The 21261-nt window shown below is 33.0% G+C and overlaps 1 protein-coding gene across 2 annotated transcripts in view; it reads left to right on the plus strand.

Annotated features, from left to right (window-relative positions):
• The window catches only part of Gbe1 (1,4-alpha-glucan branching enzyme 1), a 210857-nt gene that overhangs the window by 127962 nt on the left and 61634 nt on the right, over positions 1 to 21261 (plus strand). For both annotated transcript variants that reach the window (XM_070030451.1, XM_070030450.1), the window contains exons 8-10: positions 12389 to 12504; positions 16133 to 16260; positions 19342 to 19440. In XM_070030451.1, coding sequence (XP_069886552.1) covers positions 12389 to 12504; positions 16133 to 16260; positions 19342 to 19440 — 343 coding nt within the window. The remainder of the gene's footprint in view (positions 1 to 12388; positions 12505 to 16132; positions 16261 to 19341; positions 19441 to 21261) is intronic.

The following is a 21261-nucleotide window of genomic DNA, read 5'->3' on the forward strand; positions in this document are numbered from 1 at the left end:
ACAATGTATTGTTATGGCCCTATGCTGCTATTTACCTTCCTCTGAAATTTTCTTATAAATCTGGGAGCTGTCTTGTGGTACATTCTCATCTAGAAAATTTAGGACTTTGAAAGGACTCAGTGTCATAGTTTAATTCTTAGGATTTCTTCATAATTCCTAATTCTCCTTACCTTGAATATCTCCAGTACTTTGAAGCTTGCCTTGTGAAGTAACCTTTTCCATATATATATTTTTATATTGAGTTCAAAGTCTGTCTATCAATTTGTTACTCATGGAAGCTCACAAAGCAGATCCAATCACTTTTCTATGTAGTGTGCATTTGAGTTTTATACCCTGTGGTAGTTTCTATTTCCAGAGAGTGTATTTTCATTTTCCCCCAATTGTTTTTGCTATTGCATTACATGGTTTCAAATTCTTATTTATTAACAAACTTGGAGTTGTCAGTATCCCTCTTAAATGTGAGAGTCTGAGTGGAATGTAATATACCAGACAAATTCTGACTTCATGTTATATTTTAGTCAGAAATCTTAGCCATTGTCCAGTACAGAAATACATTCCTACATTCTTGTTAGCGGTTTTACACTTGAAAATTTCAGTCGCATCAAAATATTTCCAGTAGGTTAAGACTTCTGTTGTTCTATCTTTTAGAAACTTGAATAATTTGGAGATAAAGATACAGGGAGAAATATCATTCTTTAGGATAGTGTATTTTTAAATATCCATCAAGTGTACCATGGAGATAATTTTCCTTTTCCAAAACATTTGGTCAAAATCTTGAAATCAGTCATTTAATTTAAATCCAATTTTGAAGAAGATCATTATGTTAACCTCCCTGCTGTGTTTAAAGAAGGAAGATTTTTGTTAAAGTAGAGTGGCAGACCACTTTCATGTTTTTGACAGACTAAATTGGGAACTTATCAGTTTTCAACAATCCAGTTCTTCAAAATTATAAAACTGAACTTGAAAGCGCCCTGCCGACCTCTGAGCCAGTGTGCTTCCACAGTGGTCACCACTGAAGAGAAAAATGGTACAGTTCAAGTGTATGCCCCTATAATCACAAGTGATATCAACAAGCTTTGGAGTTTTAGAAAGCTATTGTTCCCTGCTTGGTGCACCAACCGTGTCTGGGCCACAATTCATTTATCTACCAAAAAAAAAAAAATCACAAAAACAAAAACCAAACCCACAACAGATATATAATACCACTCCCAATTTATCAAAATCATTTTCTTTTCTTGTTTTCATTAGATCAGAAACCTTCAAAGATTTTTTCCTTATGAAATGTTTATGAATTATGAGAAACAAATATAGGTCTTTTATCTATAAATATGACAAAGTTTTTCATAAGCAAGCATTTGTCTTCAACTAGATCTTCCTCTCTTTCATCTTTCAAAGTGATACATTTTTCAGTTTATTTTCAGTCAATTGCCAAAGACTAACAAGTACAGTAAACAAAGCATCTTTGAAATAATTTGTTGATTAACTTGCTAAATCAAAGGTCAAAGAATTGTGTGCTTTGATGGTAACAGGAAGAGGTAGACACACCAAGAATAGTTAGTATTGCTCTTGCTCTAAGGAAAAAGTAATCAGGAATTTGAATCAATAGGCCTGATAATTGATGTGACATCATAATAATTGGAAAAAGTCATCCAATTATGAGAAAATGAGTTAATATTCCACAGCAGTATTAAATGTTGTTCATATCTATTGTTTTCTGAACATTTCCATTTCTTCATGAAATTGTTTTATTCTCTTCTTCCATTTACAATCATTATTGACTTTCTACATCCATTTTATTCCTTTTTTTCCTCATCTATATCCTTCATGGAACTGATTGAATGATTTTGAATCATGTTTCTGTGTTAGTGAAAAGTGAGAGTGTTTGATTTATCTGAGCTTCTACTTAGAGTTTTGTAACATCCAAATTGAAATCATTTCTTTCTAAAATAGATTTGGTCACTAGAATCAACAATATTAACAGTGAAGATACTTGGTACATTACAAACATGCATTCTTGAGCAAAAGGTCTCTCAAGAAGCAAGTTTGAAAGTTTTACTACAATTCTCATCAAGATTCCTGTGGTAATTCAGAGCTTTCAATTTAACTAACAGATCATTCATTAACCAGCAAAGAAAAGCCAAGGAGCAACAACAACAACAAAATACATATTAAGATTTTGTTACTTTGAGTTTTCATTAAGTTTTGAAGACCTGGATCATCTTTTAATTTGTCTTATTTTAATTTAATTCTCAGTCTCAAATGGAAACTGTACCATTGTAGAATAAAATAATATATTTTACCAAGGATACAATGAAAAAATTGAATATAATTATATATTTAAAGCATTTATGGATTATTACTGCCTGATTTGTAAGGATTTTTTAATTGAAATTCTGTAACATCCATTCCATATATATTCCATCGCATATTTTTTTATGATCTCTCTTACTCTACAACACTAGAACTGACTGATTATGACATAGAATGAGACCCTATATATCACATGAAGACGGTGCCAGCCCTTGTAGTATGTGTAGTCTGGAGGATAATTGTATGAATCACATACAACTAATCCAGGAAAGCCCTCAGATAAAGTCTAGCATTTAACATATATTATAATATTTAATACATATTTTATATAATATATATTTAAGTTCTTTAAATTCATTTTTAACTTTCAAATAATCAGCAATTTGATTTTCTGATAAAACACACATTGTTGCTTCTCATATGATCTGTGGGTAAGGACCTGAAATTGACTAATATATATTAGAGTGCAGTAATCATTTGGTACTGTTTGTTTCCTTATTTGTAACATTCCTGCATATTGGAAGGTCTATTTTTCTGATTAGTTTCTCCATAATATCTATACATATATCTGTATCTATGTAAAAATATCTCAGCAATATCTTGGCAACATGGGTACATTCTTAAATTAATCATTGACAAACCTTTTGAAATTCTAGGCAGCAATGTGCAAATGCAAAATTCATAATAAGAACAAACAAAAAGAAGCTGATAATTCCTTAAGGATACTGATGTTTTTATGGTTTCTTCTTTTTGTTGTTCTCACCAGAGGTTTATATAACATTTGGGAAAATTTTCAATGTTTAATCATAAGCATTCATATTCCAATGTACATTTTATATATACAGACCAATTTGAACTTATTCTAACTAGAGGCTGGACATTTTACTTTTCTTTTAAATTGAGGTATATGTTTGCATGAATGCTCATGTGTGTTAAAAATCTCTAATACATAAATTCATGCATTAATAAGGAAGAAAGATTAGTGGAGTTTAGTAATTTAACTTTTTCTAGTGGTAAACATGTTCTAAAAGGTCCCTAAGCAGGGATTATAAACTGTAGGGAAAAGGGATGAAGATAATCTTTTATTCAACTGTTCTAAGTAATTTATTTAGTTTCCTTCATGAAATTAGCTCTCTAAATTCTACATCACAATAATTACTGAGCTATTTTTTTAAGTATCTATTACTTTGACAGCCATTGCTTATGTTTCATTTATTCCAGTGACATATTTTTTAATTTCCATTTCTTATAGCAATATATCTGAATATTTATGCACATACATTTAGATGTATGTGTATATATATTCACTCAAAGCTAGTTGTGTACCACTTGAGTCCCAACTCTACTTCCAGCTTTTGTTGAGTAGTTTGTTAGAGATGAGAGTTTCAAGGATTTTTCTGTTTGGCCTGTCTTGGAACCTCAATCCTTCATATATAAGCTTCCTGCCTAGCTAGGATTACAGGTGTGATCCACTGACACCTAGCTTGAACAGTACTTGTTAGTAGACTATATTGGTTTAAATGTGTTGTTTTACTGCTTTGGATGTTTTTGTGGTTTTTAGCTTTCTGTGTTAATGATTAATTTAATTAATGTCAGTTGGGTTAAAATGAATCAAAATAATCTAGCGCATAGTTCCTACCTCTACAGTGTTCAGTTAAATTAGGAAGACAGTGTTAACCTGTAGTGTCAAGAATGGCATCCGTGTATATTCAGGAAGACTGAACTTCAAGTTAATTTTCCATGATGTATACAGTTATGATATAGATTTCAACCTTCATGTGACTTCTAAGAAATTTAGCTCTTCCCACTCACCCTCATGTAAATATAACAGTTACTTTTTCAGTACATTAGTATTCTCTCCTGCAAATATATATATATAGAGAAAGATATAGATATAGATATAGATATACAGTGCTGGTATTCAGAGTTGAACTTGGCCTGGGTGCTGTCTCTCAGCATTTTCACTTAATGCTGGTGCTCCACCATTTGAAACATACCTCTGCTTCTGGTCTTTTGTGGATTAATTGGAAATAAAAGTCTCAAGGAAATTCTTGCCTGATCTGCCTCTGAATCAGAATTCTCAGATCTGAGCCTTATGAATAGCTAGGATTACAGGTTTGAATGACTATTGACTGGTTTTGTTTTATAAATTTAATCACTCTTGTAACAATATATTTTGTTAGTATTTATAATTTGTTTGTACCCCTATATTATGCATTCAACTTAATGAAAATGTTACTGTGTATTTATCACTAACAGATACATTCTCAACACCTTCCATCAATCATGATACTTTAAAACATATATGTGGCATGCACAAGTAATTAAATTCCAGGCTACTTTAGAAAAATATGTAGTTTAATAACAATTATCTTGATTTGATATCATTCAGATATCATTATATTTTTGAAGATGCATTTGAAAATTAAATATTTCAATTGCTAGAACAAATTAGATCATAAATACAATTTGTATTTAAATGTTTTTGTTTTTACATCTTCTTTTACCCCAATGGAAACCCAGATAGAAACATGGAAGGTTTTACTTCATGGTTTTATGTCATACTGTTTCATAGCACTTTGGTCTCAGTCACCATGGAATAACCAAAACAATCATACCATCTTTTGAACTTTTGCCCCAGTTTAATAATTCCTTCTAGAAGCTTTAACAATATCTGAAGAATTAGGTTGTGTGTTTTGAAAATCTCAGAGGTTGTTCTGAACCACAAATAAATAGAACATTTGCAAAACAGGCTTGGATTACAAAATGTAATTTCATTAAATAATTGTCATTATAACTGATTACACTTTCTTGCCAAGAAAATTTGGCTGTGTTTTATTTCATTATAAAGTTTATTGGCAGAATGTGAGACAATCAACTATTTTTGATTGTAAGAGTATTTTCTACAATGTTAATATTAGGAATATCTCTGTGTGACAAAAATTTCCCTATTAAGTCCTTATTACTTGATTATAGGTTGAATATTTCAAACTACCAAACCAACCACAGCCCTGATTAGTTTGATTGCTAGAATTTCTTATAGGTATATATTGTCAATGCTTTCAGCTTCTATACTAGATGACTCACATCTAGTATAGATGTAAATATGATTTACATAGAGTGGCTAATAAGAAACTCAGATTCATTTCAATGTCTTTTTCTATAAAGAATTTTTTCTGCTTTATGAAAATTAAATGACATTGAGCAAATCAGTTAACTGTCCACATTAGTTCCCAAATTATGTATTAGTAGTTTTATTTTTTTTTATTTTATTGTAAAGGTGATATACAATGGGGTTGCAGTTGGATATGAGTACAATTCCTGTTAAGCATTGTAACTCCCTCCCTCATTTTCTTGTTTCCCTGACCCCCCAGCTATTCTCCTGCTCAAGTTGTGTCTACTGAATGTTGTTGTTGCATTGGATCAGCCTTTGTTCTTTGTCTCACCATTTCTGTGATTCCTCTTCCCTTCCCCAAATCAGATAAATAAGACAAAGGGCCTGAAATAAAAAACAGTGACAACAAGGATATAAAACAAAGAAAAATAAATCAAAAGGAAAAAGAAATAACTGCAAAGAGTATACTCTTTCTGTCTCTCCCTCTCTCCTTCTCTCTCTCCCTCTCTCCCTCTCCCTCTTTCTCTCTCTCCTCTCTCTCTCTCTCTCTCTCTCTCTCTTTCTCTCTCTCTCTCTCTCTCTCACACACACACACATACACAACTCTTGTTTCATATCTTAGAGTTCATTTCAATTAGCATCATTTTGTATGGTCATATGTTCATAGCTCTTGAGCTATTGTGATCCTCTGCTTGAACTACCTTAGACATATGCTAAGTAAGCCTATGGCTTACTTCACTTAATATGATTTTTTCCAAGTCTTTCCATTTCCTTACAAATGGGGCGGTGTCATTCTTTCTAATGAAGTATAGAATCCCATTGTATATGTATACCATATTTTCTTGATCCATTCATCTACTGAGGACCATTTGGGCTGAGACCCAGAAACAAGAGATCAAAGAAAGGTTGGAAAATGGATTGCAATAAACTGCAGAATTCTGTTTGACAAAGGATATAGCTAGCAACATAAATAGAATGACCACTGTTTGGGAGAAGATCTTCACTATGTATACAACAGACAAGGACCTCATATCTGAAATATACTTAGAGCTCAAACAATTAAATCACCTAAAACAAATCCTCAAAAAAAAAGGCACCCCATTAATAAGTGGCTAAAGACTTCAGGAGAGACTTCTCTGAAGAGGAAATAAGAATCACCAATACTCACAGGAAGAAATGTTCAACATACCTGGCCATAAAAGAAATACAAATCAAAACAGCATTGAGGGTCCACCTCACCCCCGTTAGAATAGCCATTGTCAAGAAAACGATTAATAACAGATGCTGGCAGGGATGTGGCCAAAGGGGAACGCTACTTCGTGGTTGGTGGAAGTGTAAACTTGATCAACCACTCTGGAAAGCAGTATGGAGATTCCTCATTAGGCTAAACATAGAGCTCCCCTGTAACCCAGAAATCCCACTCCTAGGCATTTACCTAATTGACATCAAACACAGCCACCCTAAAGCTACCAGCACAATTATGTCCATTGCAGTATTATTTACCATAGCTAAGATATAGAATCATCCCAGATTCCCCTCTGTACATGAATGGATCAAGAAAATTAATAGTTTGAATTATGAAACAAATGATTAAGTTATCCTCAAACTTTTTCATATTGACAGTGAGGTATGCTGTTATTTGTTGTTACATTTTTGCTGGTTTGTTTATCATAATTATCTGCAAGTTAATAGCTAGCTCTCTCAATTTTTTGGGTATTAAGCTTCTCAGTTGTTTGTAAATCATAGTCAACAGAATAAATCTGACATCTTGCCTTGTCTATTGAAACCCACCAAAGTAATACTTTATTCTTTTTTTGTAATTCTTCTGTATATTTTTATGGGCCTCTAATCAACTGGATATATCAACTGTATTATGGGCTCTGATGGCATTTTGCAGTAGAAAGAGTAAATTGCCTTTTTTATTTGTACCCTTTGTTAGACATTTTCATTCTTTGATTCAAGGCAAACTGTTCATTTGAGATGATTTAGTTCATTTATTACTAGAGATATCCTGAGCAATATTTTTAATGCAGCAGTGATTTGGAATTCATCATAACTCCTCCTCCTAATTCCTGAATGATGAAAAGTAGAACTGATGAGTACTGAATGTGAAAACTATGATAGTAGTATTGGACATCTTAATCTATATTTTCACTGGTGACATGATCCTTAAGCTTGTTCGTCCCCTCCACATTTTAGATTCAATGAAGTAGTTCAATAATATATGATATAATGTTTTCATTATCCAGTGTAGCTATTGAAATTAGGTTCAAAACAATGTACCTCAATCAAGTGTCCTTCCACTATTGAGATTCTGAATTCATATTTAAGATTCTTTAGCTTGCTTTTGAGTATCTCTGAGATAAAATGATTTTTTTTTCTCTTTTAAGAAACCTAAATCACTAAGTATTTTATTATTATAGAATTAGGTCTGCTTTTATGAAGGAAAAAAAATAAATGTTACATGACTAAGACTGCTATCCTGAAGAAAAAAAAAAGTGCCTTGGCCAGTGGCCATAAACATAGATTTTAGAAAGTTCTTACATAGAACTGTGTTCTTTCTGTTTCATATCTGTGTAAAAACAGTGTAAGCATGCTGAACACTTGCTTTCTGCCAGAGGGTCTGGGCTTGATTGTATACCAAGGCAGAGAGTGCCTGGTCTCCATGATCCAATGAAATCCTGGAAACTGAGTGAGCTTTCCTGATGGAAAGAATCAGGACAGGGTTCTTATAACTTAGCATCTAGATTCCTTCTGAGCTTTTCCCCTTGAATTATTTTCCTTGCTACTTTTCCTCTGTAGTCTTACCCTGTAATAAAGCATGGTTAGCATGAGTACAGCATATCTTGAGTTTTCTAGTCTTGAGTCTTCTAGTGAAGTTTTCTAGAGGTGGCTTGAAGTTTCATATTTACTTGTTGTAAAAAAAAAATTTCTGCTTCTTCATTCCACTGAAAGCATAACATTTGTCAACCTGTTTTCATCTGTGAGTTCTGAATTGTGCCTTGAAAATATATAATCCATTTATTTTTCATATGCAGATGTCACACCTCAGGTGTTTATAACTAACAAAAACTTTGGAGCACAAAGATTGTAATGTATTTTTGTGTGTGTGTGAGTTTGTGGTTTCTCTCAATATATAGCTCTGATAATTCATTTTTCATCCATAACGAAGGCTAGTTATTTAAAATTCTAGCCTTATAAGGCTCATTTTTCTATAACACTTCCTAGTAATCTAATTTTATAAAATTACTTTTATTAGAGACATACTATTTTAAACATTCACCTACTTGCTGCTAACATTAAAATTTTGCATTTTTTTCTCTTGATGCTATTTTTTTAATATTTTGATTAAAATAGTTTTTGAATTATTCACAAATTTAAATCTAGATTATTGAGTATATTCTAAATTATTGTATATCTTTATCCTTCTACAATTTTTTATGGGAAACACTACTTTTTAAAAATTATTTATTTCTAAAATATATGATTCAGCAGTTCCACTCCTGGGCATTTACCCACAAGATTCCAAAGCAAGGTAGAGTAAAGCCACCAGCCCAGCCATGTTCATTGCAGCATTGCTCATCACTGCCAAGGTGTGGCTAAGATGCTCCTCAATGGGTGAATGGGTCAAAAAAATGTTATATATACTTATCACACAATGGAAATTTACTCCTCCATTAGAAATAATAATTTTGTATCATTTGCAAATACATAGAAGGACTTGGAAAATATTAAGTGAAGCAAATCAGGCTTGAGAGCGAAAGGTTGTATATTTTCCCTCATGTGAGAGCTACAATTAGTTTCTAAGTATGTTATATGGTATCAAATATATAACAAAAATATTAACTAAAATGGGATTGATTCAAGGGAGGACTCAAATAGTGTAATTTTTCAGAAAGCAAAGTTCAACAAAATTGACACAGGAAAAGGGTACTTGAAATGGGTAGAATGGGGATAGGGGAGAGGAGTAGACAAAAAGAAGAAGAAGAAGGAGGAGGAGGAGGAAGAGGAGGAGGAAGAGGAGGAGGAGGAGGAGGAGGGGAGAGGGGGGAGGGGGAAGGGGAGGAGGAGGAGGAGGTATAAAATTCAATATATATCCTGCAAAATTTTTAATAAATGAGAGAAAGGAGTGGATTGGGAAAGATGGGTAGGAATGTTAAGAGAGGTCGCAAGATGCATTATATTCACAAACTGATTGTTAAATGGTAACTCTTTTATACAACTCTTTAGAGATAATATATAATGGCAGATTATTTTGATAGCAGTATAAATTTAATTTATTACTATCAGTTCAATATTTGATGGATTTGTTTTTTTTTCTTTTTGTGAAATATTGAACACAATTACACTCAAATGGATCTTTTTCTTTTAATATATTAAATAGTTGTATTATTGTTCTTAGTAAAATATAAAATAGGGTAAATATTTTAATGATAAGAATCAGTAGGGCTTTTATTAACTCTGCATTTAATCCATTATCTGATATTGAGAATGCATTATTTTCTATTATTAAATTCACATCATTTCCTTCTTCTGTTTGTAATAAATTACAATATCATTGGGCATTATTTTCTTGTCATTTGATTTTGTCCTTTTCTATGTTACAAATTTATATCTACCTAGTCAATATCTAGCCCATGATATTTGTGTTAGATTGACAGAGAATGTCCATAAGTTGAAGTTGGTAATATCAATGAGTACATATAATAGGCATAAGAAAATGTGCAGTGAGTGGGAATGTGGAGAGATAGAATGTACAGGATTCAGATTTTTTTAAAAATAAAATAAAATTTTCTGCAAGCCACAAAAACAATCGTACATGTTAGGACAAAGCCAGGGTTAGTTTATAATCTGATTTATAGAGTCATATTTTCCTGTTATCTATCCAGGATATTTAGCATTTAAACAAATATTATTGATAATCTGGTGTGTTTTTGGCTGACATTTCTTTCAGTTTACTTTTTGAAAGAAAAATGTACATTATGTTCAGTGACCAAGCTAGAAAACTGTGTATGTCCTTTTCAGAATATTGTTTTCAAATTACATTGACATGAAAATATATGCATATATTTTTTGCTGACATTTTTCACCCAGCAGCTGTTTTTAAAAAAGTATAGTTATTCATGAGAACAGAGAGTAAAAAGATTAACTCTATATATTCATTATCATTTTCCTTAAATCAAAACTTCTCTAAATATATAAAACATACTAATGAAAACATCAAAAATAGTATGCCTCTTTGTATTTATTTCTTTTTGTTAAATATGTTTATTCCTTAAACAATAAATGAAAATAAGTATCAATACAAACATATAAGCAAATTTTATCTTCAAGGTTTAACATTAAATATCCTGGTCTTCATGGTTCCTCTGTCTACTGGATTGCTTAGAACTCTATCCTTATTTTTATTTTTAGCATAAGTTTCAGTTTTTCAAATTCAAAGTCACCTATTTAAAGCAGCTAATTACTAGCAACATTCATCTTTCTGGGTGTTTAAATTTACAATTTCAGAGTTGATTGTGATGATTTACTCTCTAGTTATGTTCGATTACTCCTCAATATATGAAAGGTTTAAAAAAATCTACAAATTTCAACTGGGTTAAAGATTTGTGTACACTATTACAGCTTTGTCATTAAACTAAATGGGGTATTAAAGTCTTAACACCACAGTTATAATAAGATAGAGAACTCAAGCATAGCTATATGACTAAAGAAAATGCTAATTGATGTTGCCCTCCTTCTAGTTGTCCGAAATAGCTTTGTTTCATGTGGTGTTTTTAATTGAGTTGTACAGTTCTTTGTTTTCCTTCTGTATGTGTGGATATTCAGCTCTTCAGTTTGTACAACTTGTTTTTGAGCATTTGCTTTGTAACATTTAGCTTTCCTTTTAGCTCTACAATACCACAGACTAGCTTGCTGCCCCTGGCTCATGCCTGTATTCTAGGAGGCTCAGGTCAGGAGGCTAAGGTCTGATGATCAGGGTTCACAGCTAGCCAGGGCAAGAAAGTCCTTGAGTTTCATATCACCAATTAACTACCAAAAAGCCAGAAATGGAGCCGTGGCTCAAGTGGAAGAGCTCTAGCCTTTTTCAAAAACACTCTAGGACAGCACACAAGTCCTGAGTTCTAGCCTTAGTACCTGGACCAAAAAAAACCCCACCATACTCTGGTAAATACAATATTGCCTAATATCAGGTTTCTGTTTTAATCTTTGGCTTTGTATTCTGAATTATATCTTTTTAAAATTGTAACATGAATATTTTTAGCAGACTATTATTGAAGGTACATTGTTAATTAATATATAAGTATATATTCGGTGAGATTTGTATTAAATGAAAAATCTTGGTAAAAATTCAAAGATAATTTACATATTTTTTGAAACGCTACTAGGATAATAACCATTGTAGCTGATGAACACACAACATTGGACAGAGCAGTCTGTTCTCTTGGGATTCCTTTAAAATATTTATTTTCCTATCATCTCTTCACTAAATTATTTCATGACAAAAAAGTAACTAATAAATTTCCTTTTAAAACTAATTTCACTAAACAATTGAATGTTTTATTAGTTGATTCCTGGATTTTGAATATTTTCCTGGAACAGGAAAATATTTAGATAGATACTTCTTTTTTTTATTTTTATTTTTTTTGGTCCGTCGTGGGGCTTGAACGCTGGGCCTGAGTGCTGTCCCTCAGCTCTTCAGCTTAAGGCTAGTGCTCTACCTCTTGGGCTACAGTGCCACTTCCAGTTTTCTGGTGGTTTATTGAAGATGAGTTTCACGGACTTTCCTGCCCTGGCTGGCTTTGAACCACAGTCCTCCTATGTCAGCCTCTTGAGTAGCTAGGACTACAGGCATGAGCCACTGGCGCCCGCTTAGATTGATACTTCTAATCAATTCTCTGAGCCAAGAATGTATAGAAATAAGAAACACAATTAAATACATTTGTTTGTCTAATATTTTAGCTGGGAAGTTCTAAGATTCCTATTATCAAACCTAAGATGGTGGATGGAAGAGTATTGTTTTGATGGATTTCGTTTTGATGGTGTTACATCCATGCTGTATCACCACCATGGAATGGGTATGTAACCTAATGTTTTTATTAATAGAAGCTAACATCTTTATTATTTACTTGTGTATCAGGAGATAATATCCAGGTTTAGGATACATTATAGAAACTATAATGACCATTACTGTTAGATTTGTTTTTAGTTATCCTATTATATTATTGCTTATTTTTTTTTGGCAAGAGGTAATATGTAAATACCTTCCACCATAAATGCAAGATCATTTTCTTTGCAATATATCATCTTAGTAATATAGTAGCTTTAACATAAATGTTTTAAAAAATTAAGAAAACCATGTCTTACATGTTTATACATTCAAAGTATAAACACAGCAACATGAACAATGAAACAAGTAGGAAAAAACGATCCACGAAAATACTTGGAAATATATATATAAATAAGAACCTTTTACACCTTTTATGTGAAGAGTATGTATTTTAAACATCAGTGTACTTGGCATAAAACTTGAAACTGCATGAGGAAAAGATACATACTACAAAAGAAAAATTATTATTAAAATAATTAGCCTAAGAAACAAGTTAATTTGTGAACATAATAATAAGAAATTTGTCAAAATACATCGAAAATACTTATTTCATGGTTAAAAAATAACACAAAGATTTATATTATTCACTTACCAAGGACCATTGTCTTCAAAATTCTTTACCAAAACAAAATGAATCCTAAGAATTTGGAATTTGATTGGTGGGTGCCAGGATCTGGGAAGGAATATAAATGGAGAAATTTTGATCAAAAGATAGATATTAGATAATTAATGTTGAGGAGAATCTAATCTACAGCATGATGATTGGAATAATATTACTGTTATTTGTTTGGGAATGTAATAGCATATTTTAAAGAACCTCAAACACATCAGTACACACACACACACACACACACACACACACACACACACACACACACACACACACACACACACACACACACACACACACACACAACACTGGTATGTGGTGGATGTAATAAAGTTGACTGGCATTTTCTTCAGTGTAAACAAGTATATCAGTTCCTTATTTTGGACCTCCAATGTGTATATTTTGTCAAGTAAATATTAGTTTTATTTATTTTTAATTATTAAATAGTTATCCTAATCCTATAAGCCAGGTTGAGTACAGTGTTTTTGCACAATGTCACCCTTTCCATCGTTTTCCTTCATTTTTCCCCTCTTGTATCCATGTCAGTTATTTTAAAATAAATTACAACAATATCAAAAGAAAATGAAATGTGGCAGTTGAATTATGGTTGAGATGTACAAATGAAAGATTTGAGAAATAAAGCACCTGTTATTGTACCTTAAAATATACCCTGATAATGGAACTTATTATTCTATTAAAAATAAAACAAAAAACAAACAAAAACGACTACACAAAAAAGGCTTATATCTTGCCCCCATTTTAAGAGCAGCAGGTCTTTGGGAAAGCAGCTGCTTTCCCCCAGGCTTCTGGTAACATGGGTACAAACCCATCCTTCATGGCAACAATACCTGCCTCCATAGTCTCTGGTCACAGTTCGTGAGAAATTGCCTACCAGAACCAAATCCATCTCCTAGATTAAGGGCTTCTGGCCTTAATTAAAATAGGCCCTAATTCAGATCACTTCTCAAGGCCGGATGGCCCAACGGGTGTAAATGACAATCCCTCTCCACGAGGGGACAGGTTCAGGAAGATTGAACCCCATTGCCTTCTCTTGGTCTTCCGGCACAATGACTTCAAACCCAGGTACCCTTCCAAGGTCTGGCCCCCAGGCCCCAAGCCCAGTAAGTTTACCAAGAGCTTATGGGCCAGGGGCCCCAAACCCAGCCAACTTTCCAAGGATTACTGGCCTACAGGGTTCAAGTCCAGCTGCCTTTCCAAGGTCTACTGGCCAAGTTCCTTTCCCCAAGTCATTTGGGTACCTAGGCTCTTCTCCATCAGGCCCTGTATGTATCAACACAGATCCTTTTGCAAAACCAACTGGAACCCTAGGTCTAAATCCAGCTTCTTTTCAAAGGATGAATGAATGGTCCTGCAGACAAGAGTTTGGTCCCATTTCCTAGAATTGGGCGAGGTGGGGTGAGCTTCCTGGCACAAACCCAGCTGCTTTTTTAGGGGGTCCAGTGGCTCCAGTGTACACAAATAGAACGTTGTCCCTTAAATAGCATTTTCCCACTGGGACCACCTTGTTTTCCAAGCACTGTGGTTCTTGGTGGTAAAAGGGTAAATAATGGAGTTTCTGTCTGAAGAACATAACTGGGGCTCAAGTTCCAATGAGCCATCTTTTTCTCTCAGCTTTTTTTCGTGGCTGAAAGTGAAATGTTATCTGTGGACATGGACTGTGGCAGGTGGGTTTGATCTGATCCCGGACTTAAATGAAAGGATTTGCCGTCTTACAGAATCCCACAGTGTTTTTGTGCCATAGCTTTCTGCCCCTTGTTTCTCACTAGCTTCTGGAATTTTCTTGTAGACTTTTCCTTAGTTTTATATTGGCCTGTAGATCTCAAGTCATGTGTAATTCTCTACTCCTCACTGGAGAATCAGTTTACTGCCTCAGAGATGGTCCAATAGTAATAGACCAGGCTTTAGTAGCTCTGACCTGGTCATCTTCTACTGCTAGATGTTTTCCTGGGAACTTGTATACACAACAGCAAGGTGAACAAGCACTTCACACACCCACCATATAAACTTTGGCTTCACGGACTGCCAGCGGCTCCTTTCTCCTGAGATTTACAGGGGCCAGATTGAAGGCTCCTCTGTTCACCAGCTCCCTTGCCAATGGTACTCCCAATCAAGGAACCTAGAAAGTTAAACTGGTGGGGGTAGGGGTGGGAGTTGAGAGATGAAGGGGAGAAATCACTTTGCCTTTTTCAACCTAATGTGAAGGATGGTTGGTGGTTTTCCTGCATTGTATCTTTTCTTATGATTCCTTTAATAACTGGGATGTGAGGGCTAAAAACAACAGAAAAACATAAAAAAGATGGAAAGACAGAGAAACAGAAAGAAAGGGGAAAAAAGAGAAAAAGAAAGAAGAAAGGAAAGAAGAGAGGGATGATGGGAAGGAAGAAGAATTAAGTGGGAGGGTGGCATTTAAACACTGATTTTATGTAGCTATAAGAGTTAATTATTAAGAGACTAGAATGTAAATCGATAGTCTTAAATATACTTTAAGTCACAACATTAGAATTTAGGAGAAGTGATAGAAAGTGAATTATTTGTCATAGGAAATCTTTATTGTAAAAAATTGAAGCACATGTTAAATATAACAAAAATAGTTTCAAAGTGTTTCTCATACTGTATCTCAGAAGACTGTCATTAGATTCTTTAGAAACTAATATCTGTATATTTTGATGTGATAGAAAAATATATTGACATTTTAAAATCTAGAGTACTTTTCAGTATTGTATCACATTATATTTCTGCTGTAAAATTTAATTGAAGTAAATTAAATTTCTATTTTTTTCAAAAACAGTAATTTCACCAATATCTGCACTCTAAGTTGAAATGGAATTATTTAGTACATTTGCTGCTGGTAACATACCACACTTTCTGACAGTAACAAATGCTCTATCCATTTCTGGGTAAGTCTATCCAGAGTGAAGATTTGCATGTTGACCTAATATATGCATAATTATTTTCTATTCTTTAGGTCAGGATTTTTCAGGTGATTACAATGAATATTTTGGACTGCAAGTAGATGAAGATGCCTTGGTTTACCTCATGTTGGCCAATCATTTGGTTCACACTTTGTATCCAGATTCGATAACAATAGCTGAGGTAAAAACACAATGACCTCATACTTTTTGACCCCCTTAATACAAAGCACATTTTCAGTGTACAGGATTTAAGTAACGAATCTCATGTTGTCAATAAATACAAATATGAAATTGTACCCTAACTATTACAGCTGTCTTACATGAATGGCACATTATTTAGGATTCAATGTACTTATTAGGAGATGATATACACTAATTACTTGTCAGTATTCTGTTGTTCAAAAGAAAATGCCAGTAGTTACAAAGTAAAATATCCTAGTCAGTGGACAGGTCCATCTACCCAGAGACCTTCAGCAGTGAAAAGAATTGAATATTAAGGTGCGTCTGTCTATGAATTCGTTTATTATTTTTTTCTTTTCTGCTTTAATCAGGAGAGATGGCATGGCTCGCTGCCTGCCAGCATCTTTGAAACCTTTCTTGTTCTTATTCTATTACCTTTCTTGTTTATGTTATTGCTCTCAGATTGCCAAATGTTCACTAGTTATTATGATTACTGAAAGTTCATGATTAACTGTCCCAAAGCTGCAGTGTAATGATATAATTTGGTATATGCATAATTGACAATTCCCCTCTTGGTGATAAATGTGATAAATTAAGAAGTTTGCTAAATGCTTATGCTAATTTAAATTTAGATTTAAAGTCCCCCTGGTTTACTGAGTTCTCTAACTAGGAATTATTAAAATTGAATTTAGTATGTAAAAATTGTTCTATACAAAGTCTAGTTATGGGCATATAAAATAATAAAGCTACTTTTTATTAAAAGAAAGGAGTTAGGATTAGGTTTATGTTTGTTTAGTTGGCATTTAGTTTTTTGGAATGAGTCTTTCTACTTTTAGTATTTATTATTTTTTATTTTTTTTCTCTATCCATCATTTTTCAAACCCCAAAGATCCAGCTATTGCTGATTTCTCTGTTTGTCTCTAGATGGAGAACAGTTTTCTTGTCTTCAGGCATTTTACCTTATAAATATCTTCTGAGAATAAGAGCAGGGGCCTTAAATTCCTGGAATAAGTACTTATGTAGAATAGAAAAACAAGCAATCCCCAAAGTATAATACAATCTAGATGTCCCCACTCAAACTCACTAGCTCCCTATATTAAAGTCTATCTTGTAAGTTTTGTTAGTACTTACACTGAATCTCTTTTATCATCAGAGTACATTTTAAACTTTCATTTTCCTTTTATATATAGCACTTTAATTTGTCTGTCAGACATCAAAAAAATAATTAGTTTGTCAATTATTTTTATTTCAATCCCAAGCAGAGAACTATATATGAAAACTTGTACGAACAATTAATGACAACTCAAATCAGATGTGGATACTAAAGAAAAGAAGCAATTATGAAAGTTAAAATTGTTACATTGATCTTTCCACTCATTTCAAGTAAAATAGTTTCATCAGCCAGAGAGCTCTTGTGTGATTATCAGTGTTTTCTACCAATGAAACTTTAGACTTTAGCTTACTTTATATTACCTGGGTTTAAATTTTGTTAAAAAGCAAGATGCGACTTCAATTTGTTCTACTTGAATTGAAAACTACTTCAATTTCAATACTTCACTTTCTGTCTAATGGGAATCTCTTCAAAATGTGAAATTGATCCTCATGAACTCCTTTTTAAGGAAAGGAAGTAGTGTAATGAATAAGTAATGTAATTTTATATAAAATTCTACGGTAGATATGTGAATTTATGTATAATGAAGAATATAAGTGTTAAAAGTTTTTTTCCTGAATTATCATTCAGAATAACTATTTCATTAATTAAAATATCTGAATTGTCCCTCCAGGAATAGTTATAAATGCCTTATAGAATTTCTAAGGAATTAGGAATATATTCATTTTATTCAAAACCATCATTTACATAAGCTATGTAAGTCAATATCAACATTTTATACAGCAAGTATATTTACTTTGGTGAATTTTATGGTTACTTTCTTCTTTAAAATTTTTAAAGAATAGTTACTAACTCTATACTTTTACAAACAACGTCAAATAATCATGTAATGTGTCAGCTTTCCTAGACTCAGATTTAGTATTCAAGCATATTTAGTATGTATGTATCAATAGATTCTATATCCTAAGACAACATTTAGACATAATAGGCAATATGTCCCAATGTTTTCTTGAGAAAATTTCTTGAGAAATTTTATCTTGATCTTTAATATTAATCTGTGGGTAATCCCTGGTGATTTGGTCTCATCAGAACTTTGAAAAGCTATTTTTATAGATAACCCCAATTTCTTTTTCTTTCTTTTTAAAAAAAATTATCTTTAGGAAGTATACAAAGGAGTTACCATTTAACAACCCAGTTTACAAACAATATATCTTGATCATTGTCAGCCCTTTCAACCTTCTTACACATTCCTCTCCAGCTCACCCCTGTCTCGTCTTAATTTTGTAGGATATATATATATATATATATATATATATATATATATATATATATATATATTATATTTTGGGGGGGGGTCCGGTTGTGGGGTCTGAACTCTGGGCCTGGGCGCTGTCCCTCAGCTCTTCAGCTCAAGGCTTAGTGCTCTACCACTTAGCCACAGCGCCACTTTTGGCTTTTTTCTTTTTGCTTATGTGGTGCTGAGGAATCGAACCCAGGGCCTCATGCATGCAAAGCAAGCACTCTACCACTGAGCCACCTTCCCAGCCCATATATTTTTAATTCTTAATTGCTTCCCCCCACCTTCCCTCTTTCTTTGGCCATCCCTTTCTCCTTGACCTCACCCCACCCCTTTGGAGTACCCAATTCTTTATGTTCTATTTTGCTTAACTTTTTCCTTGCCTTCTGAGAAATTAAAAACTCTTTGAGTTTTCCCTTGAGTCTATACTATTTGAGTTCTCCTTTGAATCTACCATGTTTCAGTTAATACATTTGTATATACTTGGATACCACCCAACAATACTAAAAACCTTACATGGAAATATCAATATTACAATTATGTGACTGAAAGACCTCAGAAATATATGTCCTTAATTATTGTTTTGACATATTGGCCTCAGGTTTATAATCAGGAAAGTGTTTACCAAACAAAAAAAGCAAGTTGAACTATTGATGCTTATATATTTGTTCTAGGATGTATCAGGAATGCCAGCTCTATGTTCTCCAATTTCCCAGGGAGGGGGTGGCTTTGATTATCGCTTAGCCATGGCAATTCCAGATAAATGGATTCAGGTAACATGCCATATAAATATTTTGTCCTTATGTATTCTGTATGTCTATTTTTAATTAATATGTCTAGTTTTTAATTTCATAGGATCACTAATTACTACTATTGTAATTAGACTGCTCTCTTATATCAATATGCTTGGGCTTTTTAATAATGTGTCTCTCAAAACTTACTAGAAATAATAAAGAGTCTGCTTGGTTTTATTGTCCAGGAAAGGAAAGGAAAGGAAAAGGAAAAATATAGAGAATGTAGTATTAACTCTACAAATGGAATTTTGCATTGTCATTGCAATTGTATGAAACGTTAGGCATCTGTGCTGAAACATTATTGAATTTTACCTCAGAGTATTAATTCCTCTTTAATTTTTATCCATTAGTTTAAAAGTTTTTTCTTAGTTTACCATATTTGCTTCACAATATGCTCATTCCCTCAACAAATTTGTATTTATTCATTCAGCATTTGAAAGTCTGTTGACCAAATGTCAGTTATTAGGAAGGAATAATTAATTGTACAAAGTATTTAATACATTGTTTTTCAATATATTACAAGCTTATTTTATAACTGTGCTGGAACTCTGACTAGAACTCAGGGTTATACACTCTTACTTGGCTATTTTGCTCATGTCCAGCATTCTACAGCTTGAGCTACACCTCTACTTCTGTTTTGTGGTTTAATTAAAGTTCAGTTACTTTGAATTTTATATGTATATATATATATATACATATATATTATATACATATATACTTAAATTTAACAGATGTTTAAAGAATCTATATAACTTATATTTCACATAGAATTCTTTTCCTTTGGCCGTATACTTGTAGACTAAATATGTGTAAAAAGTCAAATGTACATAGAGCTAACTGATCATAGTACACATGATCCGGTTCTGTAATGGTGGAAGTGCTTCACTTTGTGTTGAAAAACATAGGACCTACTGTGAATGATGCAATTACTGTAGTCTTCTCTTTTCTTTCCTTTACCCCAAGGAAGTTATGCAGTACCAAGAGATGATATTAAACCTCTATCAACTGGCCAATGCTCCTTTAGTCATTTTTGTTCTCTAAACATTAGCAGGTTCAAAACCAAGTATTTTATTGATGGTTAGGCTGAAAAAATTACAAAACAAAAACAAAAAACAGGTAACTGATTGCTCTGGCGTTACTGTATCAAAAGAAGCTTTCTATATGTTACTTGAAAAAAATTATGTGCTTTTTTAGAGTGTCTTACCTTGCTATCAGGTTTGTTCTCAGTCTTCCTTGCTTATTATTCTCCTCTTTACAAAGATATATTGTCCTCATAATTGCCAAATCTCAATTCATAACCTCTTGCTGAAAAGCTTTCACAATTCTTTAAGTAGTTATGAAGAATATTTCAAAGTGAACACCAACTTAAAATTGTTTCCCTATCATATTTCAAAGTGGGCATACCCTTTATAAATCTCTATATTTACTCTAATAAACATTTTAATTCCTATATACTCAAGCAGGGAGTGCATATTACAACTGGCAGACAATCCTATGTTTAATGTATGACTATCCTGTCTTAGATTATAAATTCTCTGAAGACAAATATCATCTTCTATTTTATATAATTGCTTAAAAACATACTCATAGCCAGGTGCTGGTGGATCACGCCTGTATTCTTAGCTACAGAGGAGGCTGAGATCTGAGTATAGCAGTTCAAAGCCGGCCCGGGCAGGAAAGTCCTTGAGATTTTTCTTTCCAATTAACCACCAGAAAACCAGAAGTTGTTCAGTGGCTCAAGAGGTAGAGTGCTTGCCTTGAGCTGAAGAGCTGAGGGACAGCACCCAGGCCCAGAGTTCA

The sequence above is a fragment of the Dipodomys merriami genome, unplaced genomic scaffold (genome assembly GCF_024711535.1).
Source record: "Dipodomys merriami isolate MVZ:Mamm:240054 unplaced genomic scaffold, mDipMer1.0.p SCAF_2, whole genome shotgun sequence".
Taxonomy (NCBI): domain Eukaryota; kingdom Metazoa; phylum Chordata; class Mammalia; order Rodentia; family Heteromyidae; genus Dipodomys; species Dipodomys merriami.